At 28.3% G+C, this 21,885-nt stretch overlaps 1 protein-coding gene across 1 annotated transcript; it reads right to left on the bottom strand.

The window, feature by feature from the left end:
* Positions 1 to 11,195: 11,195 nt before the first annotated feature.
* LOC145742884 (uncharacterized) lies at positions 11,196 to 21,267 on the bottom strand. The gene is made up of 16 exons (XM_082560716.1): positions 21,144 to 21,267; positions 20,607 to 20,741; positions 20,235 to 20,448; positions 18,614 to 18,848; positions 18,384 to 18,515; positions 17,247 to 17,344; positions 16,979 to 17,030; positions 16,570 to 16,659; positions 16,254 to 16,333; positions 15,683 to 16,168; positions 15,278 to 15,511; positions 14,711 to 14,875; positions 13,590 to 13,704; positions 12,759 to 12,814; positions 11,929 to 12,052; positions 11,196 to 11,605 (listed from the first exon to the last, which is right to left on the bottom strand). The coding sequence occupies exons 1-16, from the start codon at positions 21,164 to 21,166 to the stop codon at positions 11,526 to 11,528; spliced, it is 2,319 nt and encodes a 772-aa protein (XP_082416842.1). The 5' UTR covers positions 21,167 to 21,267; the 3' UTR covers positions 11,196 to 11,525.
* Positions 21,268 to 21,885: the final 618 nt, after the last annotated feature.

Raw genomic sequence — 21,885 nt, 5'->3', positions numbered from 1 at the left:
GCCAGTGTTTATATATCAAACGCTTTATAAAAAGATTCTGCCCAGATGTGTTTTATCTTCTAAGTTGCCGCACAATTTTTCGAGCCTGTTTTATACCAAGGAAAACCAATCCGACGTTTACTAGCAAGGCAAGAAGGGCGGAGCGTTGCAAATGTGTCAATCAAATTATGAACTGGCAAATAAACAAGATAAGGGCGAGTCAGTCAGTTTTTTCTTTAAACGGAAGCTCTTAACAAGTTACTTTCATAGCTGCTCTTGTTTAAAAAAGTTGTATTCCTTTTCTGGACTTGCTAGTCAGCTAGTAAGTACGGTAAAAAACCATAACTTAGTAACTTTTGATTTTTAAACTTTCGTCTTTTGATATTGAGGCAGTTTGATTCAGTCGTTTTTTGTACTCAAATCTTGAAGTAAAATTAGCGTGGAATCCACTTTCCAATCAAAATGTAAATACCCGACGTGGTAAGTCAAACATTCCTTTTTATTCAATGCCCGAACGTGACGTGACATAGCCTTTTAAATGTATAACATCCCCTTTTTACAAAGAGTTATATAGTATTCCTGATTCCAGCTTAAACAACGTATACGTTAAGTACACATGCCATTTTCACAATACCGCCTTGAAGTATCTAATGATTAAGCGTTATACACCGAGCCCTATTTAACAATAATTAAAACCACAAGAAAAAATTAGGTTACATCTATTCTTTAAAAACAAGTTAACCTTCAAATTAGCTAAAAATGTCACTTTGGCGAAATAAGACATTAGCAAAGTGGAAAACAATTAGATTTTATTTCCCTAGAGGAGGAATAATACATATAGGTATGATCTAACCAGACGGAATACGGTCAACTTTTTGCAAATAGGTTAATAATAGTACATACGTAAGGTCTCTAACTATATAGCATCATATTACAATATTGTATTTACTTATTAAATATCATTAAATATCAATAACACATTATTTTCTAATTTTATCGTCCTATTAAGATAACCATTACATTTTACTGCTTGATTATCGTAAAATATTATGGTTTCGCAAATGTAAGCGTGCTACCAAAGAAAAAACAAGTTTTGAACAAGATCTAACATTTACCGAAACTAAATTACTTGTTTACTTATGATAACACTGTTTTGAACTTGTATTAATATTTAATATGTACTTCCCTATCTTTTATATATACCTAATTATACTTGTTAGTCTTGTCTGAACGTCTAGTAGTTGTAAAAATAACCAGCATTAAGAAATCCAGTCGTCGCTGGCCCAAGCAAATAGCACGAGCATTTAAAGTCTTTACGCTGCTCAAATAAAATGTCACCGCGTATTTATTACCTTATAAATTCTACTGCGACAGGCTTTCTTCATGTTAGAACGCACGCCTTTTACGGAGTATTTGTATTAAGGTATGAGATATTATGATGCAAGAAAAAAAATGGCGCCAATTTATCAACAATTGTAAAACTATGAGCTCGGTTTTCCTTTAGAGCGATTATTTAATGAGATTCGGCTGAATATAGGTCGAAAGTTACAACTTAAAATAATTTCAGACTGGTTACCAGTTTTTTTTTATAAATTCAACATAAATATTAAGGCGTGTCGAGGCGTGTCCTTATAAAAAATCACAAATGTTTGTGCAAGCCAAAAAAAACATTACTTAATTGTAACGCAATACTTATAAACGCCAGTCGCCAGCTTTAACTTCGAATCACGTGAGCAATTACAATTTTTCAAGTTCGCAAACAAATGATGTTAAACATTTGGTTTTTTAATGATTCATAGGAATGTGAGATTATTCTAGTGACGCAGATATATAAGAAAACATAACCTTAAGAATGTATATATTACTTGATTTATTAAACAATTCCACTATAAAATACTACCCTGTGTCTTAACTATTTAGCCTTAAAGATTATTATATAAAGCGACTTTGTGCAACTTGATTCTTTACTGCATTTACTTGTAATTTGATTCGACATAATTATAGAGTGTACGTCAAATTGATTTAAGGAATTTAAATATGAATATCGCTGCCCTTATAATTTTACTATAAAGACAAACGACACTTTAGGCTTTATGCTGCTTAACTTTTAAAGTTATTCTTTAAGTTCTTTTGATTCCGTTAAGCATTAATAAAAAAAACAACAAAAAACAAAAAGCAGATTGAATCAAATTTCAAAATTAAGAAATTAAGTAACTTGTGTATAATGTATATTAGTAACAGAAAAATGCGACTAATGTATCAAAACTCTATTGTTTAGTCTAATAAATAGGTTTAATGGGCGTCAATTTAAGGCCAGGTTAAACAACAACAACAACAACACATTAAAATTCCAAAAAAATATGACCAAGCCTCTCACACCTTTTAAAATTTAAGGCTGGCAGCTATTTTACCAGTAACAGGCTAAACGTCGCTCGATTTCTATGGCAACCGGGGCGCCAAACGTTGTGAAAATAAGCTGCACAGTTCAGTTGTCGTGTGAGGCAATTATTTTTCGCCATTGGAGCGGGGAAAATGATCATAAGAGCGGCAAAGGAAAATAAAAATTGATCCCAACTTATCGCGCTATGTGCGTGACAGATAGTTGTCACAGCCAAGTCTTACTTCATGCTTGGCTTATGACGTAACAATAATCACGGGCATTTTTGATGATAAAATAAAGTGGCAAAGTAGGTGACAGCGAGGTCATTAACATCGAGTAAAAATTTCGCTACGCAAACTGGCACGAGACTCAAAAATACCTGTGCAATTAAATATAATTGCAAGTTAGGACAAACCAAAAACAATGCCGTGTGGTTAGACTGTTTTTAAACTTTACTTTAAGAGGTGCCGATCAAGACTCTTAATCACAGCCTTGGACACTTGAGTTCTTGCTTTTTAAACCACACTTTTAAACCATTATCTGTTCGTGAGTCGGTTTTGCTTTTCCTATGGCACGTGTTGTTAATTTGTCACGACAATTTATGAATTTTCGCTTAAAATATATATTACAACATGGAAGGGGCTAATTAACAGTAAACTTTTTTAAAGCATCACAAAATTTTTATTACAAAATCCTACTAAATTGAGTTTAAATTAATATCACATTGCAAAAGTATCATGATTTGATAAATCGTGCAACTATTTTATTAATGGTTTGTTGTTACCTGAACGCAACAAAAATACTATTAACTCTAAGCTTTATACCGATATGTCAATCTCCAGTAACATTACACGTATAATACGCTCCCAGAAGGCTTTACGATTGACGACAGGCCACCCCGACTGAGAATAATAAGCTAGCCTACCTCGTGAGAAAAAAAAACTTAACAGTCAAGCTAAAGCCCGATGTCAAATATTTAATCGTGCATTTTTTTCACTACGTGATATTCCTACAATTAAGGCAAGGCTACTGTGCCTAAAAATGGACAACACTTAAATATCGCAATTAATTTTTTGCCAACGGAATTTTAAATATGAAAATTATAAGGTATATGTTGACACGCGAGCGATATCGTATCTCGAGTAATCGTAGAGCACTTCTATTTTGCAGTGACATCATTATTGTCAGTAAACTGTCTTTTTATAAAAAATTTCTTTGTCAAATCGTGTTATAATTTAAAAGAGCATTAAATCTTTAGTTAAAAGTATAAATAAATTAATAATAACGAAAGTTAATTAAAAAAATTTGTTTTAAATTTATACAAACCAGTTTTGTGTTATATAGTATGCAATTAAATCACCTTCAAATTTTTTTTTTACAAATATGTAAATAATAACTCTTATAAACAGAAACGCTTGTAAAAATTAAAACTCCGTAATTTCTCTATAAATATAAAAAGTTATCATATTCTCCTTAACTTATTTCTCAAAACACCTTACTTCAATAACAAATTAACAATTTTTAAAACACAAAAACCTAAATTTAAACCTGTATATATATAGAAGTACATATTAAGCTTAACTAAACTTACTGTTTTTTACTAGTAGTACACTGTAGCTATAATGCTTGCTCTGCCTAAAGTGAAAAAAAAATTATGTCGCTTGCTTTTCGTATAATAAATTACTTGTACTGCAGGACTTTTCTTCAATGCGAAAAAGAAAAAAGGTTCACATTTTTTCCAAGAATCGACCGAGCAAAAAAGTTAAAATCCCTATTTTTTTATTTTAAATCACTTTAAATTTTTTTCGTGAGCGAGATATATAACAAGTAGGCGTTAAATTAAAAAAAAACTAAATATATTTTTTCTACAATAGAAAATCGCGTTATTATTGTAAATATAAACACTACTAAATCTTACAGTTCATAAACATATTAAATTTTGTTTTACATTTTCTAATCTAATACAATAAATTATCATTACAGTAATTAAGCCTAAGCTATTGCCAGTCGATTACATCGACGCTTAAACTGGTAATGTTAAACCTTGCTTGTTATGCGGAAACAAGTCGAATATTAATCTACAGGCCCACGGGCGGTAAAAACAAATTTTGGGCTAAAAACCGCACAGATAATAACAAAACAAGAATTAATTGTGTTAGACTGCTAATCACGCCAATGTTTGTAGCCTAAATCGGATTATCTTTCGCAATTTTTAAACTGTTGCTGTTACCCAAAATGGAAAAACTTTTTTACCTGGAATTGACTTAAAAAAGGCGAATTTGTGAATTTAAAAATACAGAAACTCTTTTGTCTGGAAAATTCTTATAGGTACATAGACACAATTAAAATTTAATCTATCATTTTTTGTTTAATCACCGTTTTTTATTAGTCATTTTACTAAAGTATCACCAGTTCGTTGGTACTAAGCGAATTTATCTACAACGATCACCGGTAGAATTTAACCTATGCTGCCTTCTCGTCTTTTTGTTGAATAATTTGAGCTGAGAAACAAGGTTGACCTTTTTTATGATAAATTTGTTTTCAATTTTTTTTTACAGTTAGCAATGTTCCGTTTAATAATAAATATACCACACACAGCCTTATTCAACCTAAACTTTCAGTTATTTTTGCCTCGTATATAGATTAGCACACCTCTCAAAAAACATAAACCACGCTATATTGTATATCGATAACGTATTTTAAATGTTTAATTTCTTAATCATTTTTTCTGTCACGTTATTGGAATTAAACAACTTTAAACAAGGTCCTCTTTCCGTTGGCCATGTGCTTGGCACGATTCGTATTTTGATGTCATAATACATAGTCGCACGTCAGAGTAACATGTTATACAGCTCATTGTTTAGTCTAAGCATAGGTTTATTCTTACCTAATAAATTATAATAACCCAACATTTACTTTGTAAGAAAGTGGCTTTAAAAAACTTCATGGCTAAGTTACTATTTTGTTGTTGTAAAGGTATTTTTATAACCTAATTTTACAGTTGCAACATCGTTCGTTATGTCAACACAACTGTATGTTTTCTCATTATTTGTTTAGCTACTGTGTGAGTTATTTATATCTTCAAAGAAATGTAAATAAAAAATATAAGGCTAAAGAAAGTGACAAACGGATTTGCCGCAGAAAATAGCCTAACTACAGGCTTTCATAAAGACATGCGGGATTTTCATTGGCATTCTGGCGACTTGTGGCTACAGTTACTTATTCCAAGTAATGAAGACTTAAAAATCACTCCAGACAGGTATGGTTCGTTGACCCAGTATAGTCTATTGCCACTATAAAAAAACAAGGCTACCGTAATATCAATATTGACCCGTTAATTCCACTTTAAGAATACCATAAATATAATAACACGGGCTCCAGATTGATTGTGGCTTAGTTGATTTTGAATGCCCGCTTGTGTCAACAAATATAGGATTATTGTGATTGTAAAATATGGGCTAAAGATACTTTGTAATTCAGTAGCATTAGTGCCGAATCTAAAGGTACACCAGTTCAATCTATTCTTAATATTTCTGTTTTAAACTGGATCAAGAGGTCAAAATACTTCCGAAAACTGCACGAAATGTAATTTTATTTTTGTAACGTGTGGTGTTATTATTATGCTAAAGTAATAACAACAAGGGTTATAACACATTATTGCCGATGTTAAAAATATATTTTTATCACCAACTTAAGTCAGCCATGTTTAAAAATACCGTCAAGCGTTATTTTGTCTGCAAATTTTTGGGTCAAAATAACTTTTACCCACGAAGGCAAATATTTTTACCGCATTCACACATACATCTTTCCCTTAAGCGCAAACGCATGCATAAGTAATCGTTTTCAGCTGTTCTAATTTGAACCTTGACCCCTTAAAAACACCCTGTCAGTGTGTTAGTTGTTAGTTTGACGGCTTTATGTCAGTGGGTGGGTAGAACAGTATAAACAATGCCGTCTAAAAGTGTTTATAACTCGTTAAAACAACATTTATTTGTACCCAATCATTACCAGTTATTAGAGGCATAGGTTGTACTATATACGAGTAAGCACCTATAGATTTTCCCAACGATTAGCAGGCATTGGGGTATATTGCTGTGATAAGGTGACGAAGTAGGCAGACAAGGCTACTAGACCTTTAACTATATCCTGCTATCTCTATTTGTTATACAATCTAACAAAAGTTTAAGGTTTTACCAGACTTGAAAAGCGTTAATGTCAAAGCGTCGACAGTACTAATCCAACAGGTGTGTTTTGAACACCCACAAACGTAGCTAACAATCAACTCATCGGAATACGACCTATCTAAATTAACCAAATCTTAACGCGTATTACATAAATTGTGTTGAAAATTTACGTGTGACTTGAAGCAGGGTGTGGCAACCGCTCGCAATATCAGCTGTGCCATTTAAACACAATGCCTTGTATAACGTAATGCTCTAAATTAAAAAACAGTCAAAACTTTGCCACCTGCTCGGGTCAACATATTAAAGAATTACCAAGGTCAATTAATTATACCCAGGCCTGTTGACGGGCGGTGAAAAAATGCAACGGAAGCGATGACAAATGGGCGAGGGGACTTACAGCTAATAAGCCTGTAATGCTAATGCTACACAATTATTGACATCTTGTCGTCTCGCCAATTGGCCGAAGCGAAAGCCGCACGATAGGACTTGAAATAAATCGTTTACTACGAATATTGCGCACGTAAAGTTTATACATTTGTAAAACAATCTAAATAACGCCTTGGCCGTGGTAAACCCTGTATACATATTCACGTTGAACTGTCAGATTATCATTTATCATGGCAAAATGATCCAAAAATCGGTGGTTAGCTGCGAAGCCTAAATTTAGCCAATACTTACGCTTTATGACGTCAAGTTCCTAATGACCTGCAAACCATATTTTTGTAATGAAAAGACAGTCGTTGGGACAGCGCCTATCCCGAAAACGCTTATTTACATTAGTGGTCACGGCGAAACGGTAATTGTTTGTTGTATTTTATGGGGCGTATAGAAGCACAAAGCGTAACGGATAGAGGTTAAAAACAAGAAGTAGGGTCAATATTAGGGTACGGATTATTGGCGGACAATGCAAGGCGCTCGCTAAAATGGTGCCTTTGGCGACGGGCTGCTGTAAAATCCAAGTCTTCGTTAATAAAGAAGAACGGTCTAACCTCAACTATTTTTCTTACATTCCGTGTTCTATTTTGGTAGCAAACCGAGATCGTATCGACAAATAAAAATATGACAAAACTTTGTTGAAAATGTGTCTATTTTGGGCCGAGGTGCAACTTTTTTTTAGACAAATTTCGGTAATTTTTTGTTTTGCAGATGTTATTGATTCACCGCATAACCAAGAGCCGGTTAAGGCCTAATTCCTTAATTTTTAAACACGCGTGGCTTTATAGAAACACATTTTCAAGACTGTTTTTATTTAAACAGCGTTTATTGTTTTGGTATTTATAAACTTAGTCCAACAACAACGCTTATATCTATTTCCGTTAGCTTTCCTCATTTGCGACGCTACAAATCAAAACAAATCAAAATTTAGGGCAAGATTTTTCAACGCTGGCCACCACGACGATACCCAGCTATTTTTAGAAACATAGTTTACATTAGAAATTGCTTACAAAGGGCCAATTTCCAACGTCAAAAAGATCAAATATAGGGTTTAAGTGATAAGGTAGAACGTCAATTGTAGGTACATATAGCGTGATATTTTTTGTTTCCTTTTATTTACCGTGGGTCTAAATATGATTGATTGTTTCGTGATGTAGCTAATGCTTTTCGTTCCGTTTTTAGTTCAATTTTAATTTCAGTTCGTAGAAGTCTATTTTTTATTTAAATTGTTTTTTTTTATAATAAGCTAACAGGTGCATTATATAAATATATAATATCTATAAAATGATAAATTACAAAACAACTATAAATTACATGCAAAAAAGGGCCGAAATTTGGTATCTTTTAATAGAGTTACATGTAGTAATCTTTTAAAGGTAAAATTGCCAATCATATTTTTATTGATTTTCCATAAACTAAATCCTTTAACTTCCATATTAAGTAAAATTAGCTGAATCACGACCGGCTCCCAAATAAGCAATGTCATACTCTTTATATAGAATATTCAAGGTTAACTTATTATTAAGTTGAACAATGAAGCACTTAACGCCCTGCCTATTGTAATAGCTTAATCCATAATAATTACAGTTGACGCATTTTGAGGCAAAAATTAAACAATTAAGTAGGATATAGAAAACGACAACCTATGATGTAATGTTGAATTATTATTTTTTTTCTTAATTCTAAAATCAGTTATTTTCAAATCATTTTTTAATGTCATTTCAAACCTGTTTAACAACTCTAACACTTTTTTGTTACGGGGATACCAACTCTAACACTTTTTTGTTTGTTTATTTTAGTAAAATATGTATGAGGCTTTAAACCATTGGGTCAAATTGTTGTCAGGTTAAGTTGATCCCTCACCAAATTTTTAACTATTAAAATTTTCTTCATAGGATCGTGAAAAATAATTATTTTTCGTTCAGACAATTCAACTAATAGTAAACAGGTAAACAGTTAACTTTTTATTTTTTTTTATTTTGGTTTTTCGCGCATTGATAAAAGTAAATAATAAATACGATATACAATTAATATTACAACAATGCGACGGGAAAAAATGACAAAATCAATTTAATGATTTAAAACATGCCAAAAGTATTAATGTTTACATGAAGATTTTAATTATTTTATGGCATGGTCAAATATTCATAAAAAAGTTAAGGCCTAATAAAAAGACAATATCGCATTATTTAAACAGCTATAACTTATTCTGTCAGAATTAATTGGCGCAATTAAAACCTAGACAACAACATCCGAAATTGAGTCGGAAAATTTTCTGTTTGCTAACAGGCGCGAATCTATCATAAAATCACTACAAGATAATGCCACCATCGAAGAGTTTAACTTATATTTTAACCTTTTGGTGTAAGTTAACTACCTTTTTGGGGTTAAAAAAAGGTTCATGTTTTGAGTAGGTTGTTTACTGTTTTAATTAAAGTATAAAATATGGCAAATTTTCGGAAATTTAACAAGTTTACGGAAGGCCAGTTTTACTAGGTTACCTACCTTTAGCTTAATAGATAACGTCATAACGTTCTTTTATTCAGTAATAAATATGATATAACGTCAAATCATTGTTTCCTTGCGGTATCAAATTCTTTTACAAGAATTTTACGAGTTGACAGTACTTTAAAATACAATATTACACATACATAAAAAACGTATATACAAGACTCACGCACAACTTCTTGCCCGAGAGCCTCCAAGAGGAATAATGGTTAAAACCGAAAAAAAACCTAGCCTTATTCTAAATTGGTTTTATTTCACAATTATTCGTCCTTAATATGGGAAGGTCGACTTGACGACCTAAACACAGAGTAACATTAGTTACCCCGACCCAGTCCCAAGTTGCCTTTGGCAGTTTGGGATATTATAGATTACAATTACCCAATAATTATACTGCTGTTTAAGTGCTGGCTCAGCAGAAGTTCATACTGTTTATAGCGCCTTACCTAAAGGCGCTATAGCATAAGAGCAGTGGGGACCAAACCCAGGACTTCATGTAGTGTAGGAAGTGTTCTGACCACTACACCACGCTGCCAGTATAACCACTGCATATTGCCGATAAAAAATGTAAACGTTGTCATACTAAAAAATATATTTAGCATTGAGTTTGGAGTTTATTAATTAAAATGTCGTGAGCTATATTGGCAAAGAAGGCACCTTAATTAGATTCACAGTACACCAAAACGAGGATTCGTAATCGAGAGAACTAAGCAAAAAAAGGCTGACAGCGTTTTCGAAATCGAGAGAACAGAGCAAAAAAGGTTGACAGCGTTTTTTCAGGGGAATTAGTACAGCAAGAAAATATATACAACAATAATTTTTTTTGTTAAATAGTAATTAATAAACAGCATCGAAATTTGTTTAATATTCATAGTGATTTCTGCTATAGTACGAAAAACACAATAACTACTGATTAAAAAAAAAAATTTTTCAAGTTTTCTTAACTGAAACAATATAACATAAATATATTTTTCAATAAAAAAAAAATTACAGATTTTTTGTAGCACTTCTAATACCTCACAATGTTAAATAGTACATTTAATTGTTCATAGTACGTTAAGTAATACATATTAGCTACTTTTAAATGAAAAACTCTGAAATAATAAAGCGCAAAACACAATTTTAATTCCAACATAACAGTAATAATAATACAGTTTTTGCAAAATTTCAGTCTTAATTTTAATTTAGTACGAACAGTAAACACTTTAAATTATCTTAAAAATAAAATCAATTTTTTGTTAAAACTTAAATCAATTTTATAATACACTAGACATACTTTTAAAAAAAATTACCAATAAAGTTGTATAATTATTCAATATCTTAATTAAAAAAGCAATTTTTTTATGGTATTTTTTAAAATGATTTAAATTTTTTTAATTATACATTAGTTAACAGATAGAAAACCTAATAGTACCAAATATTATAAACAGAAAATTTAATATAAAATAAACACTTTTTTGCAACAAAAACTGATTACATGTTAAATATTAAGTACCTACTATAATATAATACTAAGTAAAAAAATAAAAAGTAAATCCAAAAAATTTATGACATAACTTTAAAAAAAAAGTACCATAACGAAATGTTTTTTTTGCCCAAAATTAGACAAAATTATTAACAAAATGTAAAAAGTATTAATAAACATATACAGAAAGTGTTTTTAATGATCAAAAAAACATAAACAATTTTCATTTTGAAATGGAAATCAAAATATCAATAATTTAACGAATACTGCAAATAAAAAATTGCCACAAAAATTTTAAAACTCAAAAATACAACAAACAAAATTTGGGCAGATTACAGAAATATGATAACAATATTTAAATATATTTCAAAAATCAAAATAATATAGATAAGTACCAGTTTAAACAAAAAAAAAATTAAGAAAAATTAAAGTGCATTACTGATATTGGGCTGATTTATTTAATATTAAATCAGAAGAAAATTAACAAAATTGCTGATAACTTATTTAAATGTAACCACAAAAATCAAACAAAAATTTAACTTTTAAGTTGGTTACAGGACTTTTGAAAAACCAAAGTTTATTTGACTCCATCTTTAAATGCATTAACCCCCAAAAACTTTTTGTAGTAACTTGGTAAAGCTTGTTTAGGTTTCGAAGCTAAAAAAAATAATAAAAATTTAAAAATATTTTAAAGTCAGGAGACGAATAACCTGACGATATTAGATTTTTTTTACAACTTAACTTATTTTTTAGGTTATTATGGAAGTTTTTTAAGTTGTTGATACTGTGTTAACATATGTTTAACAACTAAATAATTAGGCTAGACAAAAATTAGTAATAATTAGGGATTTTTCTCAAAAATTGAAATTGATTTATCAATATTGGAAAAAAAATTATTAAGATAAATCTATAATATAAGCCAATTAAGCTAGATTAATGCTTGAATTTTTTTGAATAAATTTAACTTTTTTGTTAATTACCTTGCTGTGGAATTGCAGTTTCTTGTTTAGTCTTCTTGGCAACATTTAAACCTTTTATTTCCCCCTGCTTGGAAAGTTTTATTCCTTGAATCGGGGCAACTTCATATTCCTCATACACTTTTTGCTGTAAAGAAAAAATCAAGTTTTAATTTTTTGTTTTTGAAATATTTTTATATGCCATATTGGAAAAATAATATACCCTGCCTAATAGAAGTTTAAGGTATAATAATTTCCATTGCTGTTATGTTTTATCAAACTGGGGTATGGAGCCTAAATTCTATTTTTTATTATTGAAATATCTACAGTATGGTACTTTAGCTAAATTATAACCAAAACTAATAAAGGTTTAAGGTTTAATTCCCACTGCTGTTATGTTTTATCAAGCTATGATATAAAACCTGAGTTTTATTTTTTTATTATTGAAATTTCTGCAGTATGTTGCATTACCTAAATTATATACCGTTTCTGAACCATAATTCTATGGGTCAATCCCCATTGCTGTTATGTTTTATTAAGCTGGGGTGATAGAACCTTACTAAATTCTATTTTTTATTATTGAAAATCTGGAGGATGCCACATTAGCTACATTATATACCCTCACTGAAACAGAGATCTAAGGTTCGATTCCCACAGCTGTTATAGTGTAATAAACTGGGGTTAATAAAAAAATTAAAATGTGGAAAAGTGTTTAAAACAAAAAAAAGATTTAAAACTAGGCAAAAAAAATTATTTAAAAATCATGTTATTAACAAACAAAAATGACTGTATAATAAAAACCTGTTGCAAAAATAGGGTTTTATTTAACATTTATTTGAAAGTTATTTTATTACCTGTTTACTTTGATCTGGAGTACAAATAAATTCTCCTGCTTGTCCATTTCTGTTTTCTAAAACACAAGAATTTTATTGTTAGTAAATAAACAAAATGATTTAACCACATCGATACACAAAAATGTGAAAATATTGGTCTAAAATTAAAGCGGTTTAATGGTTTTAATAAAGTTAGTTTCATTTTAATATTTTGATTATTTGATCTTAAACTGAAACTCATTAAGTTAACAAAAATAGTAAGGTCATTTTCATGTATATATATATAACAAATCAATGAGGTATTGTCAATAGCACATTCCTTTTAAACAATTAATACTATTTTTTTTGTAATATTGATTTATTAATGATGTCATATGGATGACATCACGAACCATTTAAAAATAAATAAATCTTGTTTTTATGGCCAAGTACTACCATGTTTTTAACAGTTTCGTATATATTATTTACCACATATTACTTTAAATATACCCATTAAATGTTAAATTTTTGATTTAGCAGAAGTACTGTCCATTTATTTTTGCCTTTTTTTAAATGGCAAAAGTGGGAATCGAACCCAAGACCATATGTGCCTAAGCATTAGTTAGCTGCGTAATACTGACATTAATAGTAAAGTATTTATATTACTATTTAAAAAAGTTTACTAATATAAAGCCCCCCAAAAAAATTATTAAATATGTTTTTTTTTTAATAGTAAATCATTGTTAAGAAAATTTAACATATAAATTATAAAATAAATATAATGTTTACTATTTACATATTGTATAGCTATTTTTATTAAAAAACCAGTAACTAAAATTTAACAAAATTTATAGTTTAGCATCTTGAAATTACTTAATGTAGGTTCATGCTTTCCCAGTTGTTTTTGTCTCTGATTTTTCATTCGATTAATTTGTAGATGAATTTTTTTGATTTCAAGTTCAGCTTGGTCAATTTCTGATAATTTTTCCTAAAAACAAAAACCAAATTTATTTTAAAAAACAAGTTTATGAATTTAAAAACGAAGTCCATATTTTTTACCTCCTTTTTAACATTAATGTAATAATAAAATGTGGTAAAAAATGCAAAAGCAAGTAATTAACTAGAAATATTTAATTTTTACAAAAACATAATTACCGAAAAATGATAATTTAAAATACAAAAGCTGAAAAAAAGTATAGATAATGTGAAAAAAATTGGATTAAAAAAAACTTGATTTAAAAAATATAACTAAAAACAAAAAAAAATTGTTAAAATTTTATCGTATGCTAAAAGGAATGTTAAAATCCTTACGAAATAAAATACAAAACGATACTGAATTTTAATTACCAATAAAATTCAAAAATGGACAATAAGTCTGCAGAAATAAGGACTTAATATCCAATAAACAAACAACAGACATTCCATATTCCACTTATGCAAACATAAAACATATTTTTCAAGGCAACACCCTATTGTAAAAATCTCTCAGCTATGTCATGCTAAGAATTTCTAAGTGCTTAAACTTAAGAGTACTTGAGTGTTTTAGAATGGAGGATCGTGGGTCATTAATTTACATAGGTTTACTAATTGTCAAGGTAATAAAGGTAATATTGTGCACAAAGAATTAAAAAAATAAAAAAAGGGTATTTTTTATTTTTTGAAAACAATTTTTTTGTATTTAAAAATTAAATAATATATGGATTTTTATTAATAAAAGGTATGGATTTTTTAACAAGAAAATCGCTTTTATGTGTTTTTTACTTATCAGAACACTTAGCTAAATAAACAAAATAATCAATTAGTACAAAAAAAAGAATGAGCTTCATGCCCAAAATCAAACAAAATTATTTTTTGCCGATTTTTTTCCTAGTAATAAAAAAAATAAACTGATCACTTTTAGAGCAAAAATAAATTTATTGCAACTAAAGTAATCCAAACTAATTTAAACTAACTTTTGCAAATGAAAAAAAAAAATAAAAAAAAATTTTTTCAACCTCCGGTTTTGTTTGAACGTGGTTAGCATTTTCATCTTGCTCAATTTTTTTGATCGGTTTTGGTTTAGGTTTTATGGATGGAGGAGTGGTTTTCGGTTCACCAATCGCTTGTATTGGAATGTTAAAACTCTCGGCAATATGTAAATCGAAACCGTCAGATTGGTCCTAAAAAACAAATAATTTATCGTAAAACATTTAAAAGTATTAAATTGTGTGGTATTATTGAAAAAAATAATATTTGTTCTCCTTAAATTTTTATAAAAATGTTTTAAAAAAACTGTAAAAACTAATTACAAGAATAGCTTTTAATTTAAAATCTTCACCTAAGCAAACAAAGTATGTGTAATTGTGTAATTTTATAAAACTTGTGTGTAGGTAAGTAAATAAAAAATGTGAAAAGTTAAAATTAAGTTTTGCAGATTTTGAAAAAATAGCAAACTAAACTAATATATATATATACTTAAAATTAAAAAAAATTTAAAACTTCATTTTTGGATAAAAAAAACATAAAAACATTATTCAAATTTTATTTGGAAACAATTTTTTATCATTTTTTAAGTAATTAACCTTTTCGTTTTTGATGTTAGTTTCTGTATGTTTAACAACAACACTTTCTTTTTTCGGTGGTTGCGTTATTGTTGCTGCTTCTTTTATAACAAAGCATTCACCCGCTGCTTCCCTAGGAGCAGGAGGAGGTGGAAGAGGAAAGTCCTCCAACATGGAGTCCGGAGGTGGGGGTAAATCTTCCACTTTTTTAAATTCTTCTTTCTTTTTGTTAATTTTTTGTACAACATCATGTTCCTATAAGGCAAATAATAAAAAAAAAATTTTTTTAGGCATAATTTCTTTATTATGAGAATTAAACAAGGTTTAGACATAAACAACTCTACTATAAACTTAAATACTAAACCACTTACAAAAATTGCAAAAAAAATTTCAAAATGTATTCCAAAAAAAAACATATTTGATTACCTTGTCATCCTTTACTACTATTTTGTCAGTGACTTTATTTACTTCCTTTTTCACTTTAACTACATTTAAATTTTCTTTTGAATTTCTGTCATTATTTTTCACTTCTGACGTGATTTCCTCTTTTTTACCGACATTTTTTTCATTGTTTGTAAGATATATCGGTGATGGGGTCGGATTGTTAACTAAATCGATGATGTCGTCTTCCGGGATTGATTCCGTGTCTTCCACATCCAATGTGATGTCATCCGGGGTCGTGACCTTTTGATCACTGTCCTTTTCTTGGATTTTAGTTTCAATTTTTTCATCATTTTTGATTTTTTCACCATTTTTATGAGTGTCATCATCAGTTAAATGAGAATTGTCGTCATTTTTAGTGTCGTTATTCTGTGATATTTTCGATGCTTCCTTTTTATTTGACAGTTTGACATTTTTAACGGTGGGTGCAGTTTCTGTTTCTGTCAAATTGTCAGATTTCTGTTCTGGTTTCTACAAAAAAGAAAATAATTTGAATAAATATTTAAATTTGTGCTATTTTAATTTATTTTAGTTGAATTTAATATTAAAAACTAACTGGTTTTCTTGTTGGTTTAGTTGGAACATTTTCCTCTGTTATTTCTTCATCACTAACATCACTATTTTCATTAGAATTTTCTAAAAAAAAAAATTAATTTATTTTTTTAAGTATATTAAACAAATAATATTAAAATGCAATAAATAAAATAGTATTAGTTAAAAAAATGCACTTACACTGTTAAAATAGCCCTAATTTTTAAAATATACAACAGAATTTATGCACTATTACTAAGCAATTTACAAAAACTTATTTTTAAAGTTTATGCAATTTTAACCATAAATTATTTAAAGCAATAAAATATACAATCACTAACCATTAGATGGTAAGATAAATTCATCTAGTAAAACACGGTCTAATTCGTCAGTAGCTTCTTTAGTATCTGTGTCCTCAACAACAATCTTACCTACAAAAAAAAATAAATTACAAAAATATATTTATCTTTTTTTGAAATTTTTTAAATAAATATAAAATTGAAATGAATGACAAATAACATAAAAATGATAAATATTTGTTTCAACTATTTTTATAAAATTTACTCAAAAAAGTATTTTATTGTTATTTTTATTTGAAAACATTAATTTTAGTATAGCTTCTTAATGTAAATTATAAATCACAATATTTTAAACTTTTTTGTTGTTTAGTAATAAAATCTTGAACAAATATTCTAGCAGTATATATATAACACTAGAGGCAGTTCAGGTTATATAAATAAGGACTCTTACTTTTTTTATTATCTACTTTAAGTTCACTTTCTTTTTTCACAGGTTCAGCTTTCTGTAAATCACAAATTTATAAAAAATTAAAGTTAAAAAAATTGAAAACAATGAAAAAAATAGTGTCAAAAGTACACATAGTATTTATAAATATGTATAATAATTGTGTTACAATTAAAAAAAATATATATACAGACATTATCATTTTTTAATACTGAAATTCAAAACACATACAAAATGCAAATTTTAACAAGTTTTAAATTAAAAACACATTAACCTCTTCTGTCTTGTCAACTTGGGTATTTTTAATGGTTCGAGGTTTGGCTGAAGGAGGTAAGGGAGCCGCTCTTTTCTTGTGTGAGTGGGCCTCCTCAACTTAAACATTAAATTATTAAAATGTTAAAAGTTATATAAAAATGTCAACTCAAAACCAGATATCTTTTACCATTAAAAATAGATTATAAAAAGGAATTTAATTTGGGTAATTTTTTTAAGAAACTTAATAACACAGTTTTAATATAACTTGTGAAAATAAAAATAAATGTAAAAAAATGGAGAGTTTGCATTTTAAGATAACTAAATATTAATATTAGAATTATAAGATCAAACAGGCCTATTTAAAGAATTAAAATATAATAACAAATTTAATTTAACATTAGACTAAGTCTATAAGATCACACAAAAATTTAATTAAAATTAATAAGTTAACTTTTAATTAAAAAACCACATGATTAAGCTTGATACCCAAGTTTTGAACTAGGGTTCATTTCGTTATCAGATTATTGCTATGACAAACATTTCAAGTCAGTAAATAAACACTTTATTTCATCGTGAGCAAACAGTTTAAGTATTTTAATATAGTGCATTGTAATACTTTTAAAATATTTTATTTGCCAATATGCTAATGCCTAACGTTTTAACTTGTAAGTTTTAATTATCTATATAAATATGCAAAGCGTTTTAAAATTAAAATTATCATTATATAAGTGATAAAAAAATGGCTTAAAAAACCTTAACTATTATAATATTTATTGTTATTTAATTAATTAATTAAAAAATATGTAATAACATTATTGGCTACATCTACACAACTAATGACCTATTGTTTTTGTAAAAATAATAAATTAATAATTATTACAGCCTTAACACTTATTATAAATCACTTTAAAAAAAATTTAAACAATTAAATGTTAAGATTTTACATTAATATTGATTATGACATATTAATATGCTGCAAATTTATGACATCAAAACAAATTTTGTTGTTCCAATGACAAATCAAAAGAAATATAACAATTAAGCCATTAATAATCAATAAATAAATCTTGTTATAAGACTATAGAATAAGAATTAAATTAAAAAAAATGAATTATTTTTTTTTTATTTTAAATGAATTATTTTTTTTCAGCCTTACCTGTAACCGCGGTTTTCTTAACTGGGACTTTATCTTTTGGAAAGACAGGATTAGGGGGTCTAGGTGGACCTGGGGCCTTGCGCTTGGTTTTATTTCTTGAAGGTGGGGGTGGGGGTCCAGAGGAAGGTGTTTCTAAATAAATATAAGGGTTACATTTGAAAAAATTTGCCATTGTATTTGTTAATTTAACAAAATTCAATATTATTAAGTAATTTTTATATTATATTTACCGTGTTTATCAGCAAGATATAATTCCCTCAAGTTGTACTGACTCAAAGTGAGTTTCGATTGGAGTTTCACCTCATGTTGAGTGGGGTGACGAAACTCGAGTCCGGCTCTTGCTTCCTCACTTAAATGAAGTTTGTCACAGATTGTTTGGAAGATCGAGCTCAAGGGGACATCCGGACTTACTCTGATGATGCTTTGTCGTTGTCGAGCGATTCTCACGAGTAATCTCACCGTGCTCTGGTGAAATTTTAAGTTTTAATTTTGAGTTTCGTACAAAAACTTTAAAAAATGATTTTGTAAAAACCAGCAATAAGTGCAATTAACAATGCTGTTTAAGGTCCTAGGTTTAAACCCCACTGCTGCCATGTTGTATGTCTGGTAAGATTGTATCAACACTAACTTCGGCCAAAATCAATTAATAATCAGACAAAATGGTAACAACAAAAAATCTTAAACTGACAAAGGCAACTTAAAATTTTGCCAATAAAAACAAATTTACACTATCTTTGTTTAGGTTGTAAAGTTAATACAAATTAAAAATATTGGGAAAATTTTTTAATAAGGTTAATTAAAATCAATTAAAATGTGCGTTAAACTACTTTACTTATGTTTGCACCTAACAATCAACTATAAATAATTTACTAAACAGTGTAAAAAGGCAAATATTTAACAATATAAATTATGATCAAATTAAAAAAACTATTTAAACAAAAAAAATTTAAATTTATAAAACTTTTTAAATATGTGTAAACATTAATAATAAAAAATTTTTTAAATAACGTTGAAGACTGTAAATTATGGTATGAATTATCTCAAAAATATGAGAACATATGGTGACTTATTACCAATAACTTGGCCTGCAGCTGTATATAACATTAAACAGAAATATTAAATTTAAAATAGAGCCCTGTAGGCAAAGTGGTTTAACAAGTCAGTTAAATAAGCATAAGCGATTAAACAAATTATTACGCACTGGTACTTAATGTTGAAGCAAATAAATGACCTCTAATAACCAAAAGTCGGAATTTAAATTGTGTTTACACAAAAAAAACATGTTTTATGTAAAGCACAAATTAAACATGATAAACATAGAATTATAATCTTAATTACAAGATCCCAATGACAAATTATTTATTAGTATATAAAATTAACATTCTAGGTTAAGATAATTACAGTATATGGCAAGGTTAATTATGGGTATTAAAGTAACACACTTGACCTTGTAGAACAAACAAAAAAACTAATTACTTAAACACGATATACAAAATTAATTTTTAAGCTTTTTAAGTGTGGATAAATTATTGATAAGAACTTTGCAAAACTAGTGAACTATGTAAGAAATTAGAACTTATTAACAACAGTTATTTAGAAAATTGGATAACTTGTAAAATATACCCTAAAAAAACAATTTTTACGAACATCCAAAATTTTTTATTATATTTACATAATAACTCTATATTTAATAATGAGACAATAATATTTTATATTAGCCTTAATTAATGCATATTGCCTTTTTTGTTGGTCCTTGTATCTCTTAAACATTTTAAGTCCTAAGTTTTTTTTTAAAGAACCGTAAACTACAAAGTAACGCCTATAAATTATGCAAATAATATTAAACTTTACCTCTTTTGAATACGGCATTTTTGGCGATGTTGGTTCTTTTTCAACTTTGTTTGACTTTATTGTGATCATCGTACAATCCATTTTACCAATGGCCAGCGATGCTTTTCTTTTCATGTTATTCGATTGTTTGGTGCTGATAAAATCGACATTATAGGCACTCGGTGAGAATTTGAACTTAGAGAGAAGTTGAGTCCGAATATCACTAAGTGGAGTGCTACAAAAATAGGTTTAAGTTAAAAAAAACATAAATTTAAATATTTAAAAAACATTTTTTTTAATCCAAAGTTTTTTTAACTGTAAAAAAAATTTGGTAAATATTATTTTTAAATACTGTTGTAAATTTAAATTTTTACATAAAAAATAAATGGAAACCTTGCTAAAATCGTAGTTTTTTGAATAGTGTTGTCTGGAAGGAGAACATCGAATGTTATATCATGATCTAAATCACTGCTCATCGTTGAACTGGAATCATCAGATACATCACCATCATGAACAGACCCATTACTTCTAAATTTTTAACATTTGGCCTTTTTTAAAAAAAGAACTGACAGCCTTAGCACATAGCGTAACATATGTGACCCAGGTCAGGTTTCAAGTTGCATTGTATAATTGGAAATGGCCAATTGGCGTAACTGCAAGACTTGTGGGTTTTGCCAGATATATGAGACAGAAAGTACCAATTAATTATTTAAATTGGCTCGAATTTATTTAGAAATTTTCTATCAAATAAAATTTTTAGTTCTGCAGTAAACCCAAATGGTTCTTGAGTTTAAAAATTTAAAATATTTTTCTTAAAAAAAATATATATACTTTAAAAATGGTAACAGTGGGAATCAAACCGTGGACCGTCTGTGCTGCAGACTATAGGAACATTACCAAGTAAAAATGCTAACGAAATAGTTATCTTACCCATTAGAAGTTGTCGTTGCCATTTTTGTTTCAGTGTTTTGAAATGTTACAACAAATATTTCATAAGATGAAATTCTCAATTTAACTATAATATAGCTGTATAACTTATTTACATCTAAAAAAATTACAAAATATATTAAAAAACACAGACGATGCTATGTCAGCTGATAATTTACCACTTTTTCTGCGAAGATTTTTTTATTTTCATTAATTTATAAATGCGATTATTAAATTTAGCGATTCAATACGTTTTGCAAAGTGCATTACACATTGCAGATTAAACAAATATCGGTAAAATATGTTAAAACGAAACATTTACAAAAACTAGCAACTATCTTAAAAATATAAAATATTTAAATCTTGAATTTGTTGCAATTTTTAAATATACTTAAACAGCGAAAACAACATAAACTACTTCGACCCGGTTTCAAACTTAATGAACTTGAAATCAAAAAATTCGACTCTCGTTTTACTACAGTGTTGCCAATTTTTTTTTAAACAATGTTGTTCTATTTATAGACTTTTTTCTTTGGCTAAAATTAAGACCATGTTTAACGTCAAGTGTTAAAAAGTAAGTCCTTAATATATAATTTATCAAATGCATTATTTTGCCTTATATTTTTATAGATATTTATTTGTCTTGCTACTTTCTCAGACCAAGATATATAGCCAGACTTTTAACATAACAATTAGATTTAAGACTCAGCAAAAGTTGGCATACTTCAAGCCTTATGTAAAGATA

The sequence above is a fragment of the Corella eumyota genome, chromosome 2 (genome assembly GCF_963082875.1).
Source record: "Corella eumyota chromosome 2, kaCorEumy4.1, whole genome shotgun sequence".
Taxonomy (NCBI): domain Eukaryota; kingdom Metazoa; phylum Chordata; class Ascidiacea; order Phlebobranchia; family Corellidae; genus Corella; species Corella eumyota.
The sequence above is the reverse complement of the archived record's forward strand: the minus strand, read 5'-3'. Positions and strand labels throughout refer to the sequence as shown.